Genomic DNA, 22,618 nt, shown 5'->3' on the forward strand with positions numbered 1-22,618 from the left:
TTTTTCATGTATTTTGATCATAATCACTCCTCACTCCTGCTGACTCCTCAGATCTTCTTAAATAGAACTGATGTTTTCAAATCTTTTACTTTTTAAAAACCAATCAGTGTATCTCCCCTCCCTCCTTCCCTTTATGTATGTATGTATGTATGTATGTATGTATGTATGTATGTATTTATTTTTTGAGACTGGGCTTTACTGTTCCTGTCCTGATTGGCCTCAGACTTACGGCAGTCCTCTTTCTTCAGCTTCCTGTATGTACTGCCATGCCTGGTTTAAAATGTGTATTTTCTCTCTCCCTCATTTTCCTCCCCCCTCTCTCCTTTTCTCTCTCTCTGTCCCTCTTTTATTCACATTTCATTCCTCAGTTCCCTGCTGTTTTAAATTCCCACTACCCTGAGGTTTTCCCCACAGAAGCTTAGAGCTTGCTCTGGATGCGTAAGGCTCTTCTTTCTTCAGAAGTGCAGCTGGACAGTGTTTGACAGATGGTTAGAGATAACTTTCATTTTCCTGAAAATCGGTCTCAAAGACAGCACAGTCTCAAACTAGAAAATAAAGTTGTTGCCTTTTTCCTGTTTTGTAAAGCCCTACACCTTTAAAAATGAGTTTAAAAGGTTATCTGCCCCTGTTTTTATCTTGAAATAATGTTACATAGAGGGAAGGTAAATTCATCTGTAGTAATGGCTGCTCTAGAAGCAGAACTTGATGATTTTCATAAAGCTTGTACTCCGTTCTGCGATGTTTTACTCTTTTGGCTTTTGGGGGACCACCACCAGCTCCCAAATAAACACAGAGGCTTATTTTTAGGAATGCCTGGTTTTGACTTGTTTCTAGCCAGCTTTCCTTTTTTTTTTTTTTTTTTTTTTTTTGATTTTCCAGACAGGGTTTCTCCGTAGCTTTTGGTTCCTATCCTGGAACTAGCTCTTGTAGACCAGGCTGGCCTCAAACTCACAGAGATCCGCCTGCCTCTGCCTCCCGAGTGCTGGGATTAAAGGCGTGCGCCACCACCGCCCTGCTCTAGCCAGCTTTCTTAAATTATCCCCACTACCTTTTGCCTCTAGGCTTTTATCTTGCTCTTATTTCCATATACCTTTCTTTACTTCTTTGTCCGTGGCTTGCTGTGTAGCTGACTGGCTCACCCCTGATGTCCTCCTCCTCTACTGTTCTCTTGCTTTTCCTTGTTTCTCCTTTTATTTATTTATTATCTGCCTGCCAGCCCCACCTATTCTTGCTCCTTCCTTTCTAGTGACTGTTGAGCTCTTTATTAGACCACCAGGAGGTGTTTTAGACAGGCAGAGAGCCACAGCTTCACAGAGGTAAACAAATGCAGCATAAACAAAAGCAACACACCTTAATACTCACTACTTTCCCTGGAAGCTAATGGCGTGATCTATCCAGGAAACAGACCGAGTTTGGGGAAGAATTTGGCACCATCTGCATTCATTGTCTCTGAGAAGACACCTGCTGGAATATATGGTGGGTGCTGTCAGCTGAGAAGTTACTAGGTAAGAAGTCAAGTGGAGACTATTCATTGACGTGGCTGAGCCCTGGAAAACCTCAGTGTGACTAATTCATGTTAGGGCAGTGGTGCAGTGAGTTTGAATATGCTGCTTGGCAAGGTCTATGGTACTGAACACCCACATGATTGGCATTCAGGATTTGTTCCTCAAGCTAAGGTGATTGCTTCCCAGTCTCTTGGGAGCTGGTTGGTGTAGAACATTTGAAACTGGAAATGCCCCTCAGGTGGCCTACATGTGGGACTTGCCTAGAGCTGTGTTAGTTCTTCATGTTTCAGTGAGAACATTAGATGTGAGGGTTCTAACCCACTTTCTTTTTCTTGCCTGCAAATCAAGGGCACTGATGGCAGGAGGGCCTCCCACGCTGCATGTTTGTTGGGATCAGAGGCGCAGGAGCTGCAGGGTTGGAAAGCTCTTAAGAGATGTTATTTCATGGTCAGAAGTTGTTTATAGATTAGAAAAATTCTCATACCCTGAGAATTTAGGACATGGCTTTGGGTTGTTTTAGAAAGTGGGTGTTGAGTTCTCTCAGTGGTTCTTTCTCAGCTTGGTGGTGGTGATGTCAAGCGCCTTGTTTTCAGGCCTGTCTTCATCCTCTTTTCCCCTGCTGGGATGATGGACTAAGCACATTTCATGTTTCAAGTAAATGAGGAATTGGCGACCTTCCATGATTCCAGGGTTGTTCTCTAGGATGTAAGGTGAGGACAGACAGCAGCTTTTTTTTCTTTTTAATTGATTTTATTGAGCTACATATTTTTCTCTGTTACCCTCCTTTTCTCTCCCCTTCAACCCTCTCCCCTGGTCCCCATGCTCCCAATTACTCATGAGATCTTGTCTTTTTCTACTTCCCATGTAGATTAGTTCCATGTATATCTCTTCTTAAGGTCCTCATTGTTGTCTGGATTCTCTGGGATTTTCATTTGTGGGATAGCAGCTTTCTTTTGCTATAAGCTTGGAACTCAGGGAAGCTTTCCTTACCAGTCCTTGGTGGAAGGTTAGTGTGAGGAGCTCATTGGGTGATTTTCCCATAACTCATGGTTTGCTTAGTTCACAAATCAGGCCATGGGCTCTAAGCCTGACCAGCCTGGCCAGATTAGCTTGCCAGTGTGTGCATGACCCAAATCTTACTGTAGGTAGGGAGAGTGAAAGGGACTGCTTTCAGCAAAACTAAACCTTTGCTTGTGGTCAATCTGAGAGTCACTGGTTATTTTCTCTCTTGTCACTTGCTGTGAGTGACGTCATGCTTTTGAATTTTTACACTTTCTATATTGTTGGTTGTTTTTACTCTTTTGACCCAGCTCCCAAATAAATACTCAACAGAAGTTTATTTTTTCTTATAAATGCCCTCCCCTAGCTTGGCTTATTTCTTGCCAGCTTTCTTTAACTTAAATTATTCCATCTACCTTTTGCCCCTCTTTTGCCTTTTCCTTCTCTTGCTTCTGTAATCTTGCTTTCAGTCTTACTCCTTGGCTGGCTGTGAGACTAGGTGGCTGGCCCCTTGTGTTCTCTCCTTGTTCTTGCTCCATGATCTTTCCTTTTTCCTGCCTTGCTATTGGCTGTACAACTGTTTATTAGACCATTAGGTATTTTAGATAGACAAAGTAACACAGCTTCACAGTGTTAAACAAATGCAACATATAAGAATGCAACACATTTTTGCATCATTAAAACAAATGTTCCACAGCATAAACAAATGCAATACATCTTAAATTAATATTCCACAACATCTTTAAAATTTCAAAGTTGAACAAGATGATATTTATGGGTCTTCATTACGCTTATGGCTTCTTTTCATAATGTTTGAATCCTGCTATAATTAGGTATGCGGAATTTTCTCAAAGATGAGGAGGGGTTTGGTGCTTTCAATGAACTGACCGCAGCTGGAACCCTCGACCTATTTGGCTTTAGCCAGGTTGCTGCCTAGTTGCAGTTTGTGAATGTCAATCTTTTCCCTCCTTGTAGTTTAGGGGCTTTACACTGTTGTCTGATAACTTCATTAATTTGGTTGTCTAGGTTAGTGGGTCTGGCCTTAGAGTCAGTCCCATTTCTACTCTTCTTTATCCAGAACCTTAAATCTTTTTGTTGTTTTGAGGCGGGGTTTCCTGTGTTCCAGACAGGCCTTGAATCCACTATGTAGCCTATGGTGACTTTGAACTTTGAATCCTCCACCTCCTTATGCTGGGATTGCAGGTGTGTACTGCCATGACCAGTATATGCAGGATCAAACCCAAGGCTTCCTGCATGCTAGGCAAACATTCCATCAACCAAACTGTGTATTTAGCTTCATTAGTGCTGTTTCATTTTCAGAGTTTAAACTACCCTTGAGGACGGTAACTCTGTTACAGGCAGGCATAGATCCATGGTTTGTGTCACCTCACGCCTTAGTAATTTTATTTTATTTTTAATAGAGTCTCACTATGTTGCTGGCCCCGGCTGTCCTGGAATTTGCTATGTAGACCAGGCTGGCCTTGAGCTCGCAGAGATTCCCTTGCCTCTGCCTTCCAAGTGCTGGGATTATAGGTGTGCACTACCAAGCCTGGCTTGCATATTAAAAAAATTGTCTTATTACATATAGCTAAAAGATTGAGGTTTGGCACTTTGGAATCCACATTGAGGGGAGAGCATTGGTGTTGCCTAATGTGAGTGAGGAAGGGCCTCAGAGAGACACAGACTCTGAGGACCTGTGTCTGCTGTGATTCTATGGTTGTGCCTGCCTGAGGGCTCTATTGCAGCCCTTTCGGTGATCTGCATGCCCTTGAATAGACTGTAGTTTCGAGGAGGAGATTCTCTAGGTCGTAATGCTGAATTCATCTCAAGTCGAACTTGAACTGTTCCTGAATCATTATGCTGAGATTTATCTAGATTTCTCTTCTAAATGCCTTCCCACATTTTAAAAACTTGAATTATTGATTGTATTTTGACTCTTTTGAACTTTTCTGTAAAGAAAGAAATTCACTGTAACCCAGTCCATGTCTCCCACCCCATTTTTTTTTTTTTTGCAGAGAAGGGAAATTATCTTCCAGCATATTTTAGCCATATGAATGCTGATAGATGAGTCATTGAAAATAGGATCTATAAGACACCACAAACACGAAACACTGTTTCAGTTAGCACATGGTGTCATTGGAGAAATGTAGAAACTGTCACAAGAATCCGCTTTCTATAGGGACAGAATCAAAAACCAATGGAAAACATCAATCTTGTGTGTTTTTACTGTGACAATCTCTAGTTTCAGGCCAATGAGTGAGCTCAGTAGGTAACGATGTGTGTCGTACAAAAATGACAACCTGAGTTGAAGCCCAGGATCCCACGGTGGAGGGGAAGAGCCAACTACTGAAAGTTGTCCTCTACCGCCTGTACTTCACCCACTCAACCCCTCCCCCAGTGCAGGTCACAGTTCTTATTTTATGTCTTGCGCCATGTACATATGTCCAAGGAGATGGAATAGAATAGGACATGGGATTCCTTGAGATTGGAATTTATGAGATAAATTGAGACATTTATGAGCAATCATGTGGGTGCTGGGAATCAAACTTGGACTGTCTGGAAGAGCAGTTAGTGCTCTTAACCACTGATTCATCTCTCCTGCCCCCCTTTAATAAATAAAAATAAATTTTTTTAGCTTCTTTATATCTAGCCAAATTACTTGAAAAGATTTTTGTGCTTTTTCCCCATAGTGTTTTCATCTACTTAACCTTTCCTATCCGTCAGTGTGACCTTTGTCCCGTTAGGGTGAAATAGGTCAAACTACTTTTGGTGTGCCGATGTTCTCTGTTTAGGCCCAGGGAGGAAGTTTTGACTGGTGATGGTGTCTTAGCAGTTTGGTACTATCCAGCTCTTTGCAGTCAAATTTAGAGATCTGGAATCCAGGTCCTACCATGATTCTTCTCACTCAAGACCTTTCACCAGCTGGCTCTGGCTTTTATGCCATGATAAAGATAGGTGAAGATATCAAGTCCAGGTTGTCCCCCTATTTGTACGTAGTGGTCTTGTTGCCTGCCTCTTCTTAAATAATTGGGACTGATGCAGAAGTGGGGAGTCAGAGGTTTATTCTCTGAACTGGGGGAACCAGTGGCCTTTTTGGTTTGGAGAACCTGCTTTACCATAGGACTCCCTGGCATTTCCCTTGAGAGGGAAGCTCTCTTGACCAGTGCGTGTCCTATGGATTGCTTTATATTCATATTTGTCCTGGCTCTTGGTGCTGTTATTGCCCTTCATGAGTCAGTTTTGTCAATAAAAGGTCTCAAACTGGGTATAAATGGCTGCTTTGGTTTATGGAATAGATTCTTATTTTCCCTTCATGTTCTTTGTGTGGGATTTCATCAGTTCTCTGCTTATAAATTTGACCAGCTGACTCTGCAATCAGGTAGAAGCCTTCTCTGCCTCAGACTCAGGGTTCTCTGCCAAGAGGTTATAAAGGAAGTGAGTGTTGAAAACTGTTTAGCTATCTGCCATCCGTCAAGTTTAGCTGTGGAGATCAAATTGGCTCAGGGCTAATGTCCTGAAAGTTGGACACCTTGGCCTTAAGAGTCATTTGCTTGACTCCAGGGGCTGAATGGGAACCAGAAGCATCTTTTCATTTCTGGGACAAATATCCTTATCTTAGAGTCATCTGCCCTACAGCTGCATGCCAACCAATGGCAATAGATCATGTCAGTTACTCCCTTCCTGTGCTATCATCTCCCTACTTCTGGATCTGCACCCTCCTTTCTCTCCCCTCTGCAGTCTGTTCTGAACAGAACTCACCGGTGTGGTAAAAGCAGTGGGTATGACTTGGGATCTTACTTGCTCTTGGATTCTAAATATAAATTGAATTGCCTGTTTCCTACTTCCCTCTGGTCTTCAAGTTCCTCTCAGTTCCACCTCTGTTTCTTCTTTGTTCTTTTCTCTTTGGTTCTGTGAATAAACTTCAAAGCATCATGCATGATAGGCAACGTGCTGTCCACTGAGCTATGCCTCCAACCCTTGTCCGTTTCTTTTGAGTGGTCTCTGTAGCTATTGAACAATACCTTTAATCCCACTTGGTGCTTTGCCTTGGTTCATGACCACAGGCTTATGCCCTCTCTTCTAATTAAAGACATACCTCTTTTTTTTTTCTAACAAAATAAAATAAAATATAAGTTAAAACAAAAGCCATCATATCAAAGTTGGACAAATCAAGGCAACAGAAAAATAAAAGAGCCCCAAGAGCAGGCATAAGAACCGGATACCTAATTGTTCATGCAATTAGGAGTCAGTCTCATAAAAGTACTAAACAGGGTGATAGTGTATATTCAGGGGACCTGGTGTAGACTGCTGTAGGCCCTGTGCTTGCTGCTTCTGTCTCTTGAGTTCATAAAGAGCTTTGCTCAGTGTTAGACTACCTTGTGTTGGTGTCCTCCATCCCTTCTATCTCCCCTACTCCTGCCTCCCCTTCTGCAGGGTTCCCTGAGCTTTGAGAGGAGGGATCTGATGGAGACATCTCATTTAGAGCTGTGTGTTCCAAGGTCTCTCGAATGTCTGGCTTTGTGTCTTAGTATTGTGTCCATCTGCTGCAGGAGGAAGAAGCCTCTCTGGTGATGGCTGAATCGGGTATCAATCTATGAATATAGTAATGTATCTTTAGGAGTCATTCCATACTGACCCTCAAATGCCCTTCGATTCTAGCTGTCTCTCCCCTCATTCCCATCTCCCCTCTTCCTTCCTACCTAATCATTCCATTCTCACCCCCTCCCCTTCCATTCCACCCATAAAATCTATTTCCCCTCCCAAGGAGATTGATGTGTCCCTCCTGGTTCCCTCTTATGCCTGTGCTCTCTGGGTTATAGCTTGGTTATAATTTATCTAATGGCTAATATCCAAATATAATTGAATACATACCATATTTATCTTTCTGGCTCTAGGTTACCTCATTCAGGATGATTTTTTTCTAGTTCTATTTATTTATTTTACTGCATATTTCCATGATGTCATTTTTTTAACAGCTGAGTAATACTCTATTGTGTGAATGTACCATATTTTCATTGTCCGTTCTTCTGTTGAGGGACATTTAGGTCATTTCCAATTTCTGGCTATTATGATTAGGGCAGCAGTCAATATGGTTGAGGAAGTATCCTTGTGGTGGGACGAAGTATCCTTTGGGTATATGCCCAAGAGTAATATAGCTAGTTCTTGAAGGATGACCTTGAGCTTATTCGCTTGCTGCCTTTTTACCTCTTGGATGCTGAGATTACAGACATCACAGTCACTGTTCTCTTGCTCTGAAGAGACAGCATGACCAAGGCAGCTTATAAGAGAAAGCATTTAATTGGGGGCTTGCTTACAGTTTTAGGGTTAGTCCATTTCCTTATGGCAGGAAGCTTGGTGCTGGAGCAGTAGCTAAGAGCCTACATCTTTTTGTTGTTGTCTCCTTGCATTTTAATTTTTGAAAATCCATTATAAATAATAGTAATAGGTTTAGACACCACAGAACAGAACAATTTAAGAGCCCACATCTTATCCACAAGTTCCTGAAGGGAGGGAGGGGGGAAGGGAGGGAGGAAGGGGAAGAGAGAGGGCTTGAGGCTTGGTGTGGTAGTTTTGAAACCTCAGAGCTCACCCCCCCCCCCAATGACACACCTCTTCTAACAAGGCCACACTTCTTAATCCTTCCTAAACAGTCTACCAACTAGGAACCAGATGTCGAAATATATGAGCCTATGGGGGCTGTTCTCACCCAAACCTCCAAACCTAGGGACTGAACCTCTTGGTTTCATATGTGCTAGTTAAGTACTAAGTTCCATTTGTATTTCCTAGAGATTAGCTAAGACTTCAGGATGATTCACAGCTTAACATTTATAAGCATACACACACTTGCCAGCTTCATGCAAGTGTGACGATTCGTCTGCTTTTGAATGCGATAGTCTCCAGTCCCTGTTAGCCTTTGACTCCTGGGAATCCAAATTGATACCTTAGCTTGGGAGTATGCCCCGTCCCTAAAAGGGGTCCAAACTTTGTCTCCATTCTGACAAGGTCCTCTTGTCTGGGGAGAAAGCCTTCCATTCATCACCTCTCTCCCCATACTCATAATTTATATAATATTCTGTTAAATTTAGGCAGAAAGGACCTGCCCTGAGCTCAGAACCTTGGGGGAACCCTGCTTTGTGTTATCGCTGGCTGTGTCCTTCTTGACTAGGTGAGGATCCCGGAAGCTAAGGAGTCAACCCTCATTCCATTTTTCTTAACACTAGGACTCAATGCCAACCACCCTGCCCATGCCATGTAAATCTTAAAGATTGCTGTCTTTTTTCTTTCAAGTAAAAAATTAGATGGTGGGTGTGATGGTGCATATATGTAGTCCCAGCACCTTGGAGGTGGAGGCAAGAGGGTCAGGAGTTCAAGTCCTATATATTGCCACCATTGGCCACATAGGGAGCTCAAAGCCTGGGTTACACGAGACCTTGTCTTAAAAAACTAAAACCAAGGAAACCAAAAGCCTAGATCTATTTGGTCTACTTCTGTTACTAGTGGAGCTCAGAAGGCACCTTCCAAATGTAGAAACCGGACGGACAGTCCTCATCCTTGAGCTGTGACTGTGAACACCAGTGTGTTCATCACAGCTGGCATTCTGCGGCTTCACAGAGAAGATGAGCAAGTGGAAGTAGAAACTGAAGCCCAGCCAGCTCTTGACCACCAACAGGAAAAGGTTGGAACTGAAAAGGCAGGCACTGCAGCCTTGGGTGAGTCTGGCAACCTGCTGATGGGAGTCAAGGAGCCCAGCAAGTGCCAACACTCGAGATCTCTGGCCAACCAAATAGGCTCAAAAATAAGTGCTCTGTCAAGACCTGGAAAACTACATCGGCTCTAGGGAGACGACAAGGGGCAAACCCCCCATATTGGAGGAGTTAGAAGAAACCTCCTCGCCGGGCGGTGGTGGCGCACGCCTTTAATCCCAGCACTTGGGAGGCAGAGGCAGGCGGATCTCTGTGAGTTCAAGGCCAGCCTGGTCTACAAGAGCTAGTGCCAGGACAGGCTCCAAAGCTACAGAGAAACCCTGTCTCGAAAAAAAAAAACCTAAAAAAAATAAAAAGAAACCTCCTCGCTGGAGTCCTGGGCTAAGGGGCAGGAGAGCCCCGTCTGGTGCTGCCTATCCCTGGCCCCGCCTCCCATGGCCCCGCCTCCCATAGCCCCGCCCCTCCGACCTACTGCCACACACCAGCTGCAGGGCTCCACCGCGGGTCGGGTCGCTGGTCGCGTGGGGAGGGAACAGTTTCCCTCCAACCTCAATCCCAGCGCCTTTCCTACCCTCGCGCACATTTGCCCGCTTTCCCAGAAGGTTAACGTCCAGTCCCACATAGCCCCAGCCCGTGCTTCCTGATCTCCTTCTCCCTTGGGAGACATTGTTCTCTGGGTTTCCTGATCTGGGCCCCCATTTGCTACTGCTCTGCTCTACCCCCTTCTCGCAGAGTAGCTTGGGAGTGCACCCCTGTCCTTAAAAGAGGTCTAATAAACCTCATCTCCATTCTGACAAGGCCCTTTTGTCTGAACTGGCGGCAGCAGCAGCAGCAGCGATAGCTAGTGCAGATAATTCTTAGACCCCAGGATGTCCCTGGCCAAACTGTCACCAGTTTGAGCTCTCAGCCATTTCTGCCCCACCTTACCTTAAACTAAGCTGGGCAGGTGCCGCCGGGTACAGGAAGCAGGACAGGGATTGGGGCCCATCCGCCTTGCCTTCACCCGGGCTCTGGAACCTAGTGCAGTAACAGGTGCAGACAGACATTACCCATTACCAGGTGAGGCCCTATTTCCCGCGACAGCTGCCCAGAGCATGCTGGGGTACTCATTCGCCCATCCCCACTTCCTGCTGTGCTGTTTTCCTTCATCCAGTGGGACACTCTTAGCTAGGGGCTAGCCTTGCCCCCTCTCTTTCACCTCCCCAAATTCGTGTCGTCGGACTTCTGGGCAGTTGTGTTGTTTTTCCTTCAGGTTCATGCTTAGACCCCAACCACTGCTAATGCTGCCAGCACCAAATATTCATCCACAACCATCTGGTTCTGTCAGCCTTTGCCTCCCCAAGGTACTTGTGGGGAAGGGGGGCTCTATGCAGTGGGAGGGAGGGCCGATGTTGATGACCAAGGGTATAGGGGCCACCTTATCCCTAGTCGTTTGTCCCAGGCTGAAAAAAAAAATTGTTTTTTTTCTCTCTCCCTATCTATGTGTGTGTTAGAGGAGTGCATGTCTAACATGTACCTCATCCCCTCTATCTCATCTGCCACAGATAACTGCCCTTGAACTTGAACTTAAGGCCTTTTTTATTTTTTAAAAAATTATTTTTATTTTATGTGTATGAGTGTTTTATCTGCATGTCTGTCTGTTCACCATGTGTGCAGTGTTCAAGGAGGTCAGAAGACGGCTTTAGATCCTTTAGAACTGTAGTTGCAGACAGTTGTGAGTTGCCATGCCATGTTGGGTGCTAGAAATTGAACCCAGGTTCAGTGCTTTTAGGTTTTTTTTTTTAATGCACTAGCCAACAACATTCATATATTCCACAGAACTGTACTCATAAACAAATATGCTTTTACAGGTTCCCCCCCCAACACATCCTAGTTGTCATTTATATTTTTCTTTTCTGGTCCCTAAATGCTCTAAGCTTATCAGTCCCCCAATTTCCAGATATTTGAGTTTATTTCTAGCTGAGTAGTCATCATGACTTACTTCATGCCCCCTTCCCTCCCTGCCCCTTGGCTCTTTCCTTCTCCTAGTTCTTCCTTGTTAGTTGTCAAGAAACCCCTGGAGAGGACTTTCTTGGCAAGTCTTCAGCGTTCCTCCCCATCACCTTCCTTTTCTTTTTTTTTAAATTTATTTATTTATTAAAGATTTCTGCCTCCTCCCTGCCACCGCCTCCCATTTCCCTCCCCCTCCCCAGATCAATTCCCCCTCCCTCGTCAGCCCCAAAGAGCAATCAGAGTTCCCTGACCTGTGGGAAGTCCAAGGACCACCCACCTCCATCCAGGTCTAGTAAGGTGAGCATCCAAACTGCCTAGGCTCCCACAAAGCCAGTACGTGCAGTAGGATCAAAAACCCATTGCCATTGTTCTTGAGTTCTCAGTAGTCCTCATTGTCCACTATGTTCAGCAAGTCCGGTTTTATCCCATGCTTTTTCAGACCTAGGCCAGCTGGCCTTGGTGAGTTCCTGATAGAACATCCCCCTTGTCTCAGTGTGTGGGTGTACCCCTCACGGTCCTGAGTTCCTTGCTCGTGCTCTCTCTCCTTCTCCTGATTTGGACCTTGAGATTTCAGTCCAGTGCTCCAATGTGGGTCTCTGTCTCCTTTTAACGCCTGATGAAGATTAATATTCAGGAGGATGCCTATATGTTTTTCTTTGGGTTCACCTTCTTATTTAGCTTCTCTAGGATGGCAAATTATAGGCTCAATGTCCTTTATTTAAGGCTAGAAACCAAATATGAGTGAGTACATCCCATGTTCCTCTTTTTGGGTCTGGCTTACCTCACTCAGGATAGTGTTTTCTATTTCCATCCATTTGTATGCAAAATTCAAGAAGTCCTTATTTTTTACTGCTGAGTAGTACTCTAATATGTATATATTCCATACTTTCTTCATCCATTCTTTCATTGAAGGGCATCTAGGTTGTTTCCAGGTTCTGGCTACTACAAACGAGAGCCTTCACAGCTGCCCTTCATCCTGGGAATTCAGTCTCCTAAGCCAGACACCCACGAGCTTGCATTCTCCTTGCTTTTCTCCTCACTGTGTTCTCTCCACTCTTCCCTCTCTTCCCGATGCCTCCTAGGAATCCTATGGCCATCTGGTCAGTCGCCTGGGTATGGCAGTCTCTTCTCTTTCCTAGCTGGCTATCCGCTCTCTGAGAATGCCTCCCTGCCCCAACTCTCATCAGGGCTGGGGACCCTGCTGGTCTGGTATCCCAATATCTTAGCATAGCACTAACCTCTCATTAGAAACATGCCCTTGATGAGGAAGAATGTGCCCTCTCCATGTGTTGTCTCCGGATGTCACTGGAGAAGGTCCTGTCCCCAAGTTCCCTGGAAGGTTTTAGAGGGTTATGTACTTGAAGGCCATGTCTTTGACTTTAGATGTGTGTCTACCTCTGGCTCTCCTTCTCCTTGTTGAATGGCTCGCGGGACTGGCACACGGATGGCTAAGCCCCTCCAAATTCTACAGATCCTGGAGTAAAGTAACCTGAGAAACTTCATGGTTTCTGTGGGTCAGCCCCTTTCCATCAATTCAGGAAGGCTATCCAGGGAAAGGGACTGCTCGTGGATAAGGGCCAGTCATCATCTCCTTGGACCTTTCCCACTTCCTGTAGAGCTAGGACTAGGTCAGTCCTGCAGACTTGTCTTAAAGCAACTGTGATTACCCATTTTAGGTCAAGACTAATGTCTTCTGAGAAGTTAAGAGAGAACCCTCAACCTCAAAAGGTAAGAAAGCAACAAAGGGAGAGGGCATTTGGAAGCCACACAAAGTGTCACTTGCCAGGATACAAATTCACTGGCTTCCAAAATGTCACCAGCATACAAATCCACTTCTGCACCAGGCTTGCAAATGTGGCCAAGCGTTCACTTAGGTGTGCCTAACAAACAGGCTCCTCTTCCCTCTTTCCTTTCCTCCCTACTCCCACACTGAGGACTAAGCCCAGAGCTTCGAGTAAGCTAGGCAAGTATAACATTGGCCCATATCCCTAGCCCTACTGTTTTGTTTTGTTTTTGAGATAGTGTCTCAATATGTATCTCTGACTGGCCTGAAACTCACTGTGTAGACCAGGCTGGCCTCAAACGCACAGAGGTCTGCCTGCCTCTGCCCTCAGAGTGCTGGGATTAAAGGTACACAAACCATGCCAAGCTCTACTTTTAAAATTTTTATTTACTTATTATTGTCATCATCATGATCATCATCATTATTTGAGACAGGGCTCCTGTATGTAGCCTGGCTGGGCTCATATGTGTGGCAGTCCTGCCTCAGTGTCACATGTACTGTCTGGGGCTGCAGGTATGTGCTTTCATAGTCATATGTTTAGCTTGGCTTCTTTGAGAGCACAACACGGGCCAAATGTCACATACATGAGGATATCAAGTCACAGTCTGTTCATGGCCTATACCTAATTTTGTCTAGCAAAGCGGTGATAGTGGTGAAGTGATAAATTTCATCAAGCCAGATGTATATTGCATTATCTATCTCAAGCCGGATGTATATCGCATTCTCTCAAGCTGGATGTATATCACATTATCTCAAGCCAGATGTATATCACATTATTTTAAGCCAGATGTATATCACATTATCTCAAGCCAGATGTATATCACATTATTTCAAGCCAGATGTATATATCACATTATCTCAAGCCAGATGTATATCGCATTATCTGTTCGGTGCATGGGACCGGAAAATATAGAGATAATGCAAATTACAATTAATTTAATTGAATATGTCCTTATCTTCTTAAATCTCATTTCGAGATATGTCACAAGAACCATCATCATTTATTGTAAAGCCATTTTTCTGGGGTTTCATGTAGCTTCATGTGTCATTTAGGCCTTCAGAACTCTGCAGGCTGAGTGCTGTGGATTTCTGTTTCTCAAGTGAAGAAATCAGTGGCTCAGAGAGATGAGAAATGCCCAAGATAAAATAGCTTGTAAGTGGGAGAGCTTGATGTAATTCTAACCCACATCTCAGGACTCTGCAACCATGTGTTACCTCTCATGCCTACAGTTTACATGTATAGACGGAGATGCACCGGATGGTAGAAATGATCAGAGCTTGAGGAATGTTAGGGTGGCAGTGGTGGCTCTCAAGTGAATGTTAAGAAAAAGCTCCTTAGAGAAAGTGCTGATAATGGGGTTTAGCTATGGGGTAGGCAAGCAGCACTATGCATATGAGGTGAGAAGTGGAACACTTGTTTTTTGGATTTGCAGTGCCTGATGCTCAGTAAGCATGTTTTCCCCTTTGGTGGGACTGAAGTCCATTAGAGTTCTAAGCTAGGAGGGGTGCATACTCCTGTAATCCTAGCACTTGTGAGGCTGAGACAGGAGTATGTCAAAGCCACCTTGGGCTACATGTGATTCCCTGTCTCGATAACCAAAACAAACAAAAAGTTAGAAACAAAACAAAAAAAGGAGTCTGTGTCCTCTAACCTTGCTGACCCAAACACGGCACCTATGAGAGAACAATGGTGACCTCTCCATCGTCACAAGAAAGACTCTAGGACCTTTCTTCATCTTCATAGGATTAAAATATGTAAGAATGAGTAAGCAATATCCACAGAGATTTAACCTCATAAACAAGGTGTGGCTCAAACATTTGGTTCAGAGGACTAACTGTCTTAGTGCCTAGTTGTGATCATATTTGTCCCAGGTGGCCCCTCCAGATGGATCCCAAGACAAGGAGACTTCTGACTTCCTGCCACCGACAGACAGTCTTAGCCAGAACAGCGAAATCAATCAAAAGACTCAGCAGTTTACTGAGATGCACCTGGCCGACCTACAGAAGTTGTTTGAGAAGGAAACAGATGAGACTGGAGGTATAGAAATACCGTAGGATGATCTCGGTGACTCCTGCCCAGGACCTGGTATCTGGGCTATGTGCAGGGCTCAGACCTGGTCAGCATTTTTATATCTGCTATCCTGTTTAAATCTGGGTAAGTGGTGCAGGGATAGTGAAGGCTTTCTGAGATCTCGGACGTTTTTAAAATTCCACTAGCCCAGATACCCAAGTATATCCTGCTGCGTTTTGATGTGTTTTCCAAGCATTTTCAGTCTGTGGTTTGTTTGTTATCAATTGTTGTATGACAACAGTCCCACATCTTAGTGGCTTACCCCAACTTGTGCTTGTGATCTCCGAATTTCCTGAGCAAGGACAGTGCTGAGCTGCCTTCCTGCTCAGAGGCCCAAAAAAGCCGCAGTTCTGTAGTCATCTGGGGCTGGACTTGGGAAGGCCTTAGGTCTAAGCTCAGATATGTTGTCCCAAAATTCAGATCCTTGCCGCTGTGGTATGGAGGCCTTTCATTTCTTTCTGACTGTTGCAAGGAGGTTGCCCTCCGCCCCCAGAAGCCTGGCCACGTGAGATTCGCCAACATGGCAGCTGGCAAGGTAGATCAACACTGACAGGTGTCACAATCTTAAGGTCATGGAACTGTGGAGCCATGATGTGATCCCTGTTGTTCAAAAGCGAGGGGACTGCAGGAGGGTGTGAACAGTAGGGCCCACCCTCCTGGGGCCTCTGTAAGTATATCTATCTAATCTTCTCTTCAGATACTAATTTGTAGTGGAAACAATTGTCAGTCGAGGAAACAAACACTAGCTTGGCCTCCCTTACTAGATGTGTTGAGAATACGTACTTAGCCTCAGGTTGGGTAAAATCAGCTAACACAACGCACATTTTAAAAGAAAGTGTGCGATATCTCATGAAATCAAGAAATAGCATTTTTATGTGTTTGCATTTATACCACTGTGAAGTGGAAAAGCTGTAAGCTGGGGACTGTGTATGTTATTACAGACCCTTCTTTTTCACATCGTTTTAATAACTGAGGGACTTGGTATGGTGCCTGAAGCCTCCTATGCAAGCCTTGTTAATGGGTCCAAGTGCTCTTCTATGGCTGGAGTCGTCCCTCTGATTCGCTTATTTACATTCCATGGGCTATAAATGATGTCTTGGGGATACTTTCTGCATACCAGACCTTTCTCCTTCTGGCAACTTGATTTCTGCCCTTTGGAATGATACTCCTGGAAGTCAAATAGGAGTAAAGGCATCTTCAGAGTTGACTATGGTTGCTAGTGCTGGGGACAGTGTGTGCACATGAGCAGGCTGGAAGTTGACATCAGGATGTCTTCTATTGCTTTTGCCTCATTTGAGACAGGGTCTCTTCACTGGATCTGAGCCTTGTAGTTTTGGCAAGGCAGTCTTTGCCTAGGACTGGGATTATGTCTGGCTTTGCATGTATGTTCCTGGAACTGAACTGATATCCTCATACTTGCAAATGCTTCACCACTGAACTGACTTCCCAGTCATCTGGCAATGGTGTTAGCTTGGGGGAGGAGAATTCCCTCCACATTGATGGAAGGTTAGGAAATCAGGCTATTTTTCTCTTTAGACACCTTCAACAAGGCTATTGAGAACACAGGGCGGAGGGTGCATACCATTTCCTAGGCACCTGGACACCAGCACTGGTGGAGGGATGAGCAAGGTTATATCAGTGCCTTCCTGTTCACCGTGTGTCCTCCAGGCCCGGGAGTTCTTACAGCAAGGGAGAGAGAGCCATGGCTCTGAGGAGACCTCCTTCCTCTCTTCTGCGGGTCTGTAAGTACAGAGGCAGTTTTACTTTACCTGTCTCCCAGCAGCACTCAGAAAACAGTCACCATCTGGGCCTGTAAAGACTGTGGAGCACTACTTGCAATATGTAAGCCTCTTGGCCCCAGCATTACATACTCAGATGGGCATTTCTCTAAGTCAGCACATGTTGCTCAGGCCTCCGTTTGACCATCAGTCTAGTAGGAGAGACTGATGGCTGCAGCAGCACTGGGCTACTCTGTAGGAATAGGGCAGGGCGGTGTCAGTACCGTGAGCTCTGAAGTTCCTATCTGTCACTACCAACCTACTGGCTGTGTGACCTTGACCTCGGGCAGGCAGCCTCAGTTTCCTCAGAGCCCCCCATATGTGGCCAGCATTCATAGAATGCAGAGCTGTCACTTCTCAGGGACTAGTGTTTGTGGAGTGCCCAGAACCAAGAGACAGAAGGGCTCTTGTGTGCTTCTAGAGGTCATGGCAGAGTGGCAGACAACTAAGAAGCCAGCAGCAGGGATGGCAGCCTCCTCAGATGGTCCTTAGGAAGAAAGGCATCCTTGAAGAAAGAATGACCTGAACTGCAGGGGGCGGGACGGCCAGGCTGTGAAAGGCCCCGTGGTGGTCGTGGGGGTTCTGATAACTGGAGCAGAGTATGGAGGGTGTGCTGGGGGATGAGTCTTGATGGGTGGAGCCAGATACTGCACAGCCTTCGCGCCATGGCAAGAGGCCCAGTTTTTGAAGGGGTTTTAGAAGTGATTTTTGAAGGCAATAATTATATTTAAAAAATTAGGGCCAACTGACACCTTTGCAAACTTGAACCCAGCTCAGGGAGAAAGTATTTTATCCTGGCCTTGTTTTTCTCCTTTCTTCACCTTCTTCCCCTCTAGGCAAAGTGTGCTATTGTTATTATTATGTCTTTCTGAAACAGGACCTCTGTAGCCCAGGCTGGCCTTGAACTTTATGTGTAGCCCAGGTTGGCCTTGAACTCTGAACTTTCTGTCTCTGCCCCCCCCCCCCCATGCTGGAATTATAGGCATACACCATCATATCTAACTAAAAGCTGATATTTTTATAAATGGTTTTAAAAAGATATATTTAACGTACTGTGGTAGATTGGGACCCACAGCCCCCAACTGCTCTGTATCTCTCTCCCGTGTGGCTGTTTATACCTGGCTCCCCATGCAGGGGTTGCTGCTCATCACTTGCACCAGAGTTCACTGCTTGTTGTCTGTGGAGAGTTGATGCTGTAGTCTGTATCCCTTGATCAGAACTGGGACCTGGTCTGTCCACCCTCCTTCCTGCTGTGGGGTCAACAAACACAGTGGCAGGTGTTGATGAGGAATGCCTGAGTGTGGGCTAATGAGATAGGAAAGACAATTGGGTGACGGCAGAAGCACCAGGAATCAGCCAGCCTGTGCTAAGGTGGATGCTGGGGCCTTGAGGGAAGGGTAAACAGGGCCAAGTTCATGACTGATGTGAGGGGTAGGGGAGGGGCTGGCTCTTAAGGCACCTCTGGCTGGAGTCCTCCCATCTGCTTCCCTTGAGAGGGTCCGACTAACAATCACAGGCAGGTAGCAGACAGAGTGTCTAGAGTAGAGTGCCTGCAGCCTGTGACCTGTGAGGGCCAGGTGGCAACTTGTGAGTAAGCACCGGTGTTTTTCTCTCCTGAAGCCCTGCACAAGGAAAGTTTCATCAGGATCATGAAGAAGATGCTGAGCACCATGACGGAGGAGATGCTGGAGGTGCTGTTCCTGAAGGTGGACTCAGACTGCAATGGCTTCGTCACCTGGGTAAGGAGGGTCCCCTGCTGCCACAAGAAATCGGGAAAGGCTAGAAGGTCCAGCCTGGACCTCTCTGTGGAACAAGCAGAGACTTGAAGATGGGTGGCAGCAAGTATCAGTCAAAACGGACTCTGGTATCAGTTAGGACACTTACTAGGTAGAGGGAAGCTACATATCTCTGAGGGGTCTCCCTTCAGACTTGTGGGAGGTGGGCTCATTGGCTCCCACATTGAGACCCCTGAGGTACAGCTAGCTTTCCTGTACTTCAGAGCCATTCCCTCCTGGTGTAGGGGGTCTTTGTCAGTACCGTGACGGTATTATGGCCCTTTCTTGTCACTTAGGTACAGGCAAGCTCGTGGCTGTTGACTCTGGAACTGTCAGGTCTTCATAGTGTAGGAATGATGCTGACTTTAAACACCTTGTGATGTGGAACAGCACACATGGCATTGAGCCTGCAGAAATGTGCAGAGCCTTGTGGGAGATCGGAGAGACTGATGGGAAGATGATCTTGAGGCACCATGTCCAGCACTTGGTGCATTCCTCTGCTGAAGTCTCACAGGATGCAGAGGGGTAGAGGCTGGGAAACTTGAGGCTCAGAGCCGTTAGTAACTTGGTTTCAGTGTTACAGAGCTGGCTTCCAGCAGACCTCATGTTCAGACCTGAGTTTGCCGCAAAGGTCTGTGGGTAACTGTCTATGAACACCTCCTCATGGTTTGGGTATAAGGTTCCCAGCATTCTCTGTCTACATGATGATTCTTGCCACCTCTTCCTTTTTGTGGTACTAGAGGTCTTGTGTATACCAGGCAAGCATTCTTCCACTGAGTTCATCCTCCACCCTCCTCTGTCTATCCCTTCTTTCCTACCCTCCTTTCTCATTGAGATGGCTGCTTTGTTGTCCATGTTGGTCTTGAACTCTTAGGCTCAGGTGATCCTTCTGTGTACCTGGGACTAAGATGTGTCGCTATCCCTGGTTCCTATTTCTTATTATAGCTTCGTAGGTTTGAACCTTGACCATGCTTTAGTGAGGTTGGTCACTGGAGCCCAGAGTGGCAGATATTTGTAGGGTAGGTGTACCCACAAAACTGTGAACCCTCCCTACTGTTAACTTGGTCATGGACATGAACAAATCAGACACGATGCCTCAACCAGATTATCCTCTGTGTAAACAGAGGTGACTGGAAACTTTCTATGGACAGCCAGGTGATGTGACTGTGGCCTAGGGATGTTTGTCCCATTTGAGATTCAAGCACAGGCTTGTTGGTTGGCTACTTTCCTGGTGAGTACTCAGAGGACAGCCTTCAGAGCCACTTGGAGGGGGCTGTAGAGAGAGGAGGGAAGACACAGTATGCCAGGTTTGGGTCCTAAAGGCAAACATTAAGACTACTACCAACGCCTTCTTTCCCTTGCTTTGTCTTTCTGAGACAGCAAAAGTATGTGGATTATCTGATGCGTGAGTTCCAGGGCAAGGAGGAGATGAGGAAGAGCCAGTACCGCCTGCGCCTCCACCTTCCCATGACCATCATCTACCTGTAAGAGCCTCTTCCCTGCCACTGGGTGTGATGGAAAAGTGCTGGTGCTGCCCTCCAGGGAGCCCCTCCTCAGTCCATGAGTCACCGGCCCAACCAAAGTGCTGGCTGGCCTCTTGTCTTTCCAGCTTGTCCTTCACAATCTGTAGGTGGTCATGATGGTAAAGGTAGGTGGCTTGTCCCCCTTTCACAGATAAGGAAGTCAAGGCTCAGAGAGGCCAGCCTGATGCCTTGCCCAGGCTCTTCTATGCTTTCTTCCCCACCTTTCCTGCACACTGCAGTTTCTCTTGTTACCCTATATTACCAGTGTTGCGTGAGTCTGGCAATTTCATCCTCGGAGCCACAGATGGCTCACATATGTGCAGCTAGGATTCTTCTGTGAGGTGACAGGGAGGACTCTGGCCAAGCTGTAGAGGTCTTGCTGACCCTCAGGGGGGGGGGCTGGCTAGAACTTAGTGGCTCTGACTTGTCTCTGCCTGACCTGCTACTCACTCTGCTTGTGGCCCCTCTACCCATGCTATCCACTGGATCTTGGCCTTGGAGGACTTCTCTAGCAGATGAGTCACAAGAGAAGACCATACAGCTTTATTTAGTACAAGTTTTACATCTTCATGGGGACCTTCATAGGGAAGTGAAAGTGCTAGAAGCTGTATATCCTGGGTGTTGGTGTGCTAGGTTTGAGGAAGAGTGGAAAGTCATGGGGCAACTGCTTATTTGATTTCTGAGATGGATCTTATGTACCCCAGTTTGGCTTCCAACTCAGCATGTAGCTTGAACTTTTGATCCTCCTACCTCTGACTGCTGAGTGCTTAGATTATAGGTATGCATCTAGTTTTATGCAGTGCTGGGGATCAGATCCAGGGTTTCATGCATACTAGCCAAGCACTCATTCAACTGAGTGCCTCAGGGAAATTGGATTAAAATAGGGAGGAGTCGGTGTAATAACTGGAGGAGACTTGGCCCGCCTGTCCATGCCCATTCTTCTCTGTGTCCTTGACTTTTCAGAAGTTGTAGCTGTCTATGGAGGTGTGGAACCAGCACTAGGTGCTAGAGGCAGGAGGATCATAAATTCAGGGTCCGCTTCAGCTACATGATGAGTTGGAGACTGGCCTAGTATACAGGACACATTGTTTCAGAAGAAAAAACAAAAGAAGATAAGACTGCTCCCACCTGGGATCTTATGGTGGCAACATACTACTTCTCAAATGCATTTAGCTGAAAATATTCAATAGTCCAAAGTGCCATGCTTTGGGTGGAGTGTCTCAAATTTCATCAACCTCTTCCTTTCCTGTGGTCTTGTCTCCCCTTTTGAAGTTCCTCCAACACCCTAAGGACAAGGGGTAGTTTGTTGGCTTGCAGTGGTTCTCAACCTTCCTGATGCACGACCCTGTAATACAGTTCCTCATGTTGTGTGATCCCTAACCATGAAATTATTTTCGTTACTACTGCATAACTGTTATTTTTCTACTATTATGAATCATGTAAACATATGATATACAGGATGTCTGTGACCCTTGTGAAAGGATTGTTGATCCCCAAATTGATTGCAACCCACAGGTTGAGAACCATTGGCTTAGAACATGCCCCTCTGCCACCAGGGTCCTTGAACTGGGCTGCCTAGGACCCTTTCTCCTTTCCTGGATCCACCCTGGGTTGGAGCACCAGCAGCCTTGGCTGTGTGGCAGGGCACCAGCTCCTGTGGAGCAGTTTGGTGAGCCACATTTGTATCTGGTGAGAGCAAGCTGTAGGTGGGCCTGTTCTCAGAGAGCCACACCTGATGCAGGCTGTGGAGGAGCACGACCTAGAGGTTGTCTCTGCCTCGGGCAGCCTAGAGCTTCAGTGAAGAGGGCAGTTTAATGGAGATCATAGAAGAGTAGCTTGTAAAACATTCTGGTTGGGAGTTAATTGAGGAGTAGCCAATTCAATATGAATAACAAGAGATTTTATAACTGTAATTTTGACATGAACACTTGGCTTGATGTAGCTTCTCCTTTGCTGGTTTTTATTTCTTTAGATCTCAAGAATGTTTAAAATCTGGGACACTAAATTCCAGGAAGCTTTTTCCCTTATTTGCTCTAATTTATTTCCACAGCTTGCAACTCAAGAGGGATCTGATCTGGTGGAGAAAGTAGCCAGAATAGCCAAACACTGTTTAGTTAATTATTTTTAAAAATCTTTTTGTTTTGTTTTTTTTGAGATAGGTTTTTTTCTGTAGCTTTGGAATTTGCCCTGGAACTAGCTCTTGTAGACCAGGCTGGCCTTGAACTCATGGAGATCTGCCTGTCTCTGACTCCTGAGTGCTGGAATTAAAGGCATGCGCCACCAGTGCCTGACTAGTTAATTTTATGAGAGGGGGACTCTAAAAGTCGGTTCACAATTACTGAGTCTGCCATTACCGAGTCTGGATTGAGCACATACCCAAAACAGCACCCTCTTTGATCCCTTCACTGTCCAGAAAGAGAGAGGCACAGTCACTACACTGATGAGGAAACAGATCTCCCCAAGATGCTATTCCCAGGGCAGTGTTAAC

The 22,618-nt window shown here is 45.8% G+C and overlaps 1 protein-coding gene across 1 annotated transcript in view; it reads left to right on the forward strand.

Annotated features, from left to right (window-relative positions):
- Positions 1-12,886: 12,886 nt before the first annotated feature.
- Efcab8 (EF-hand calcium binding domain 8) overlaps positions 12,887-22,618 on the forward strand; it is a 60,521-nt gene continuing 50,789 nt past the window's right edge. The window contains exons 1-4 of the mRNA XM_075962572.1: positions 12,887-12,928; positions 14,856-15,021; positions 18,453-18,571; positions 19,988-20,091. Of these exons, the coding sequence (XP_075818687.1) occupies positions 12,887-12,928; positions 14,856-15,021; positions 18,453-18,571; positions 19,988-20,091 (431 nt within the window). The remainder of the gene's footprint in view (positions 12,929-14,855; positions 15,022-18,452; positions 18,572-19,987; positions 20,092-22,618) is intronic.

The sequence above is a fragment of the Microtus pennsylvanicus genome, chromosome 2, assembly GCF_037038515.1.
Source record: "Microtus pennsylvanicus isolate mMicPen1 chromosome 2, mMicPen1.hap1, whole genome shotgun sequence".
Taxonomy (NCBI): Eukaryota; Metazoa; Chordata; class Mammalia; order Rodentia; family Cricetidae; genus Microtus; species Microtus pennsylvanicus.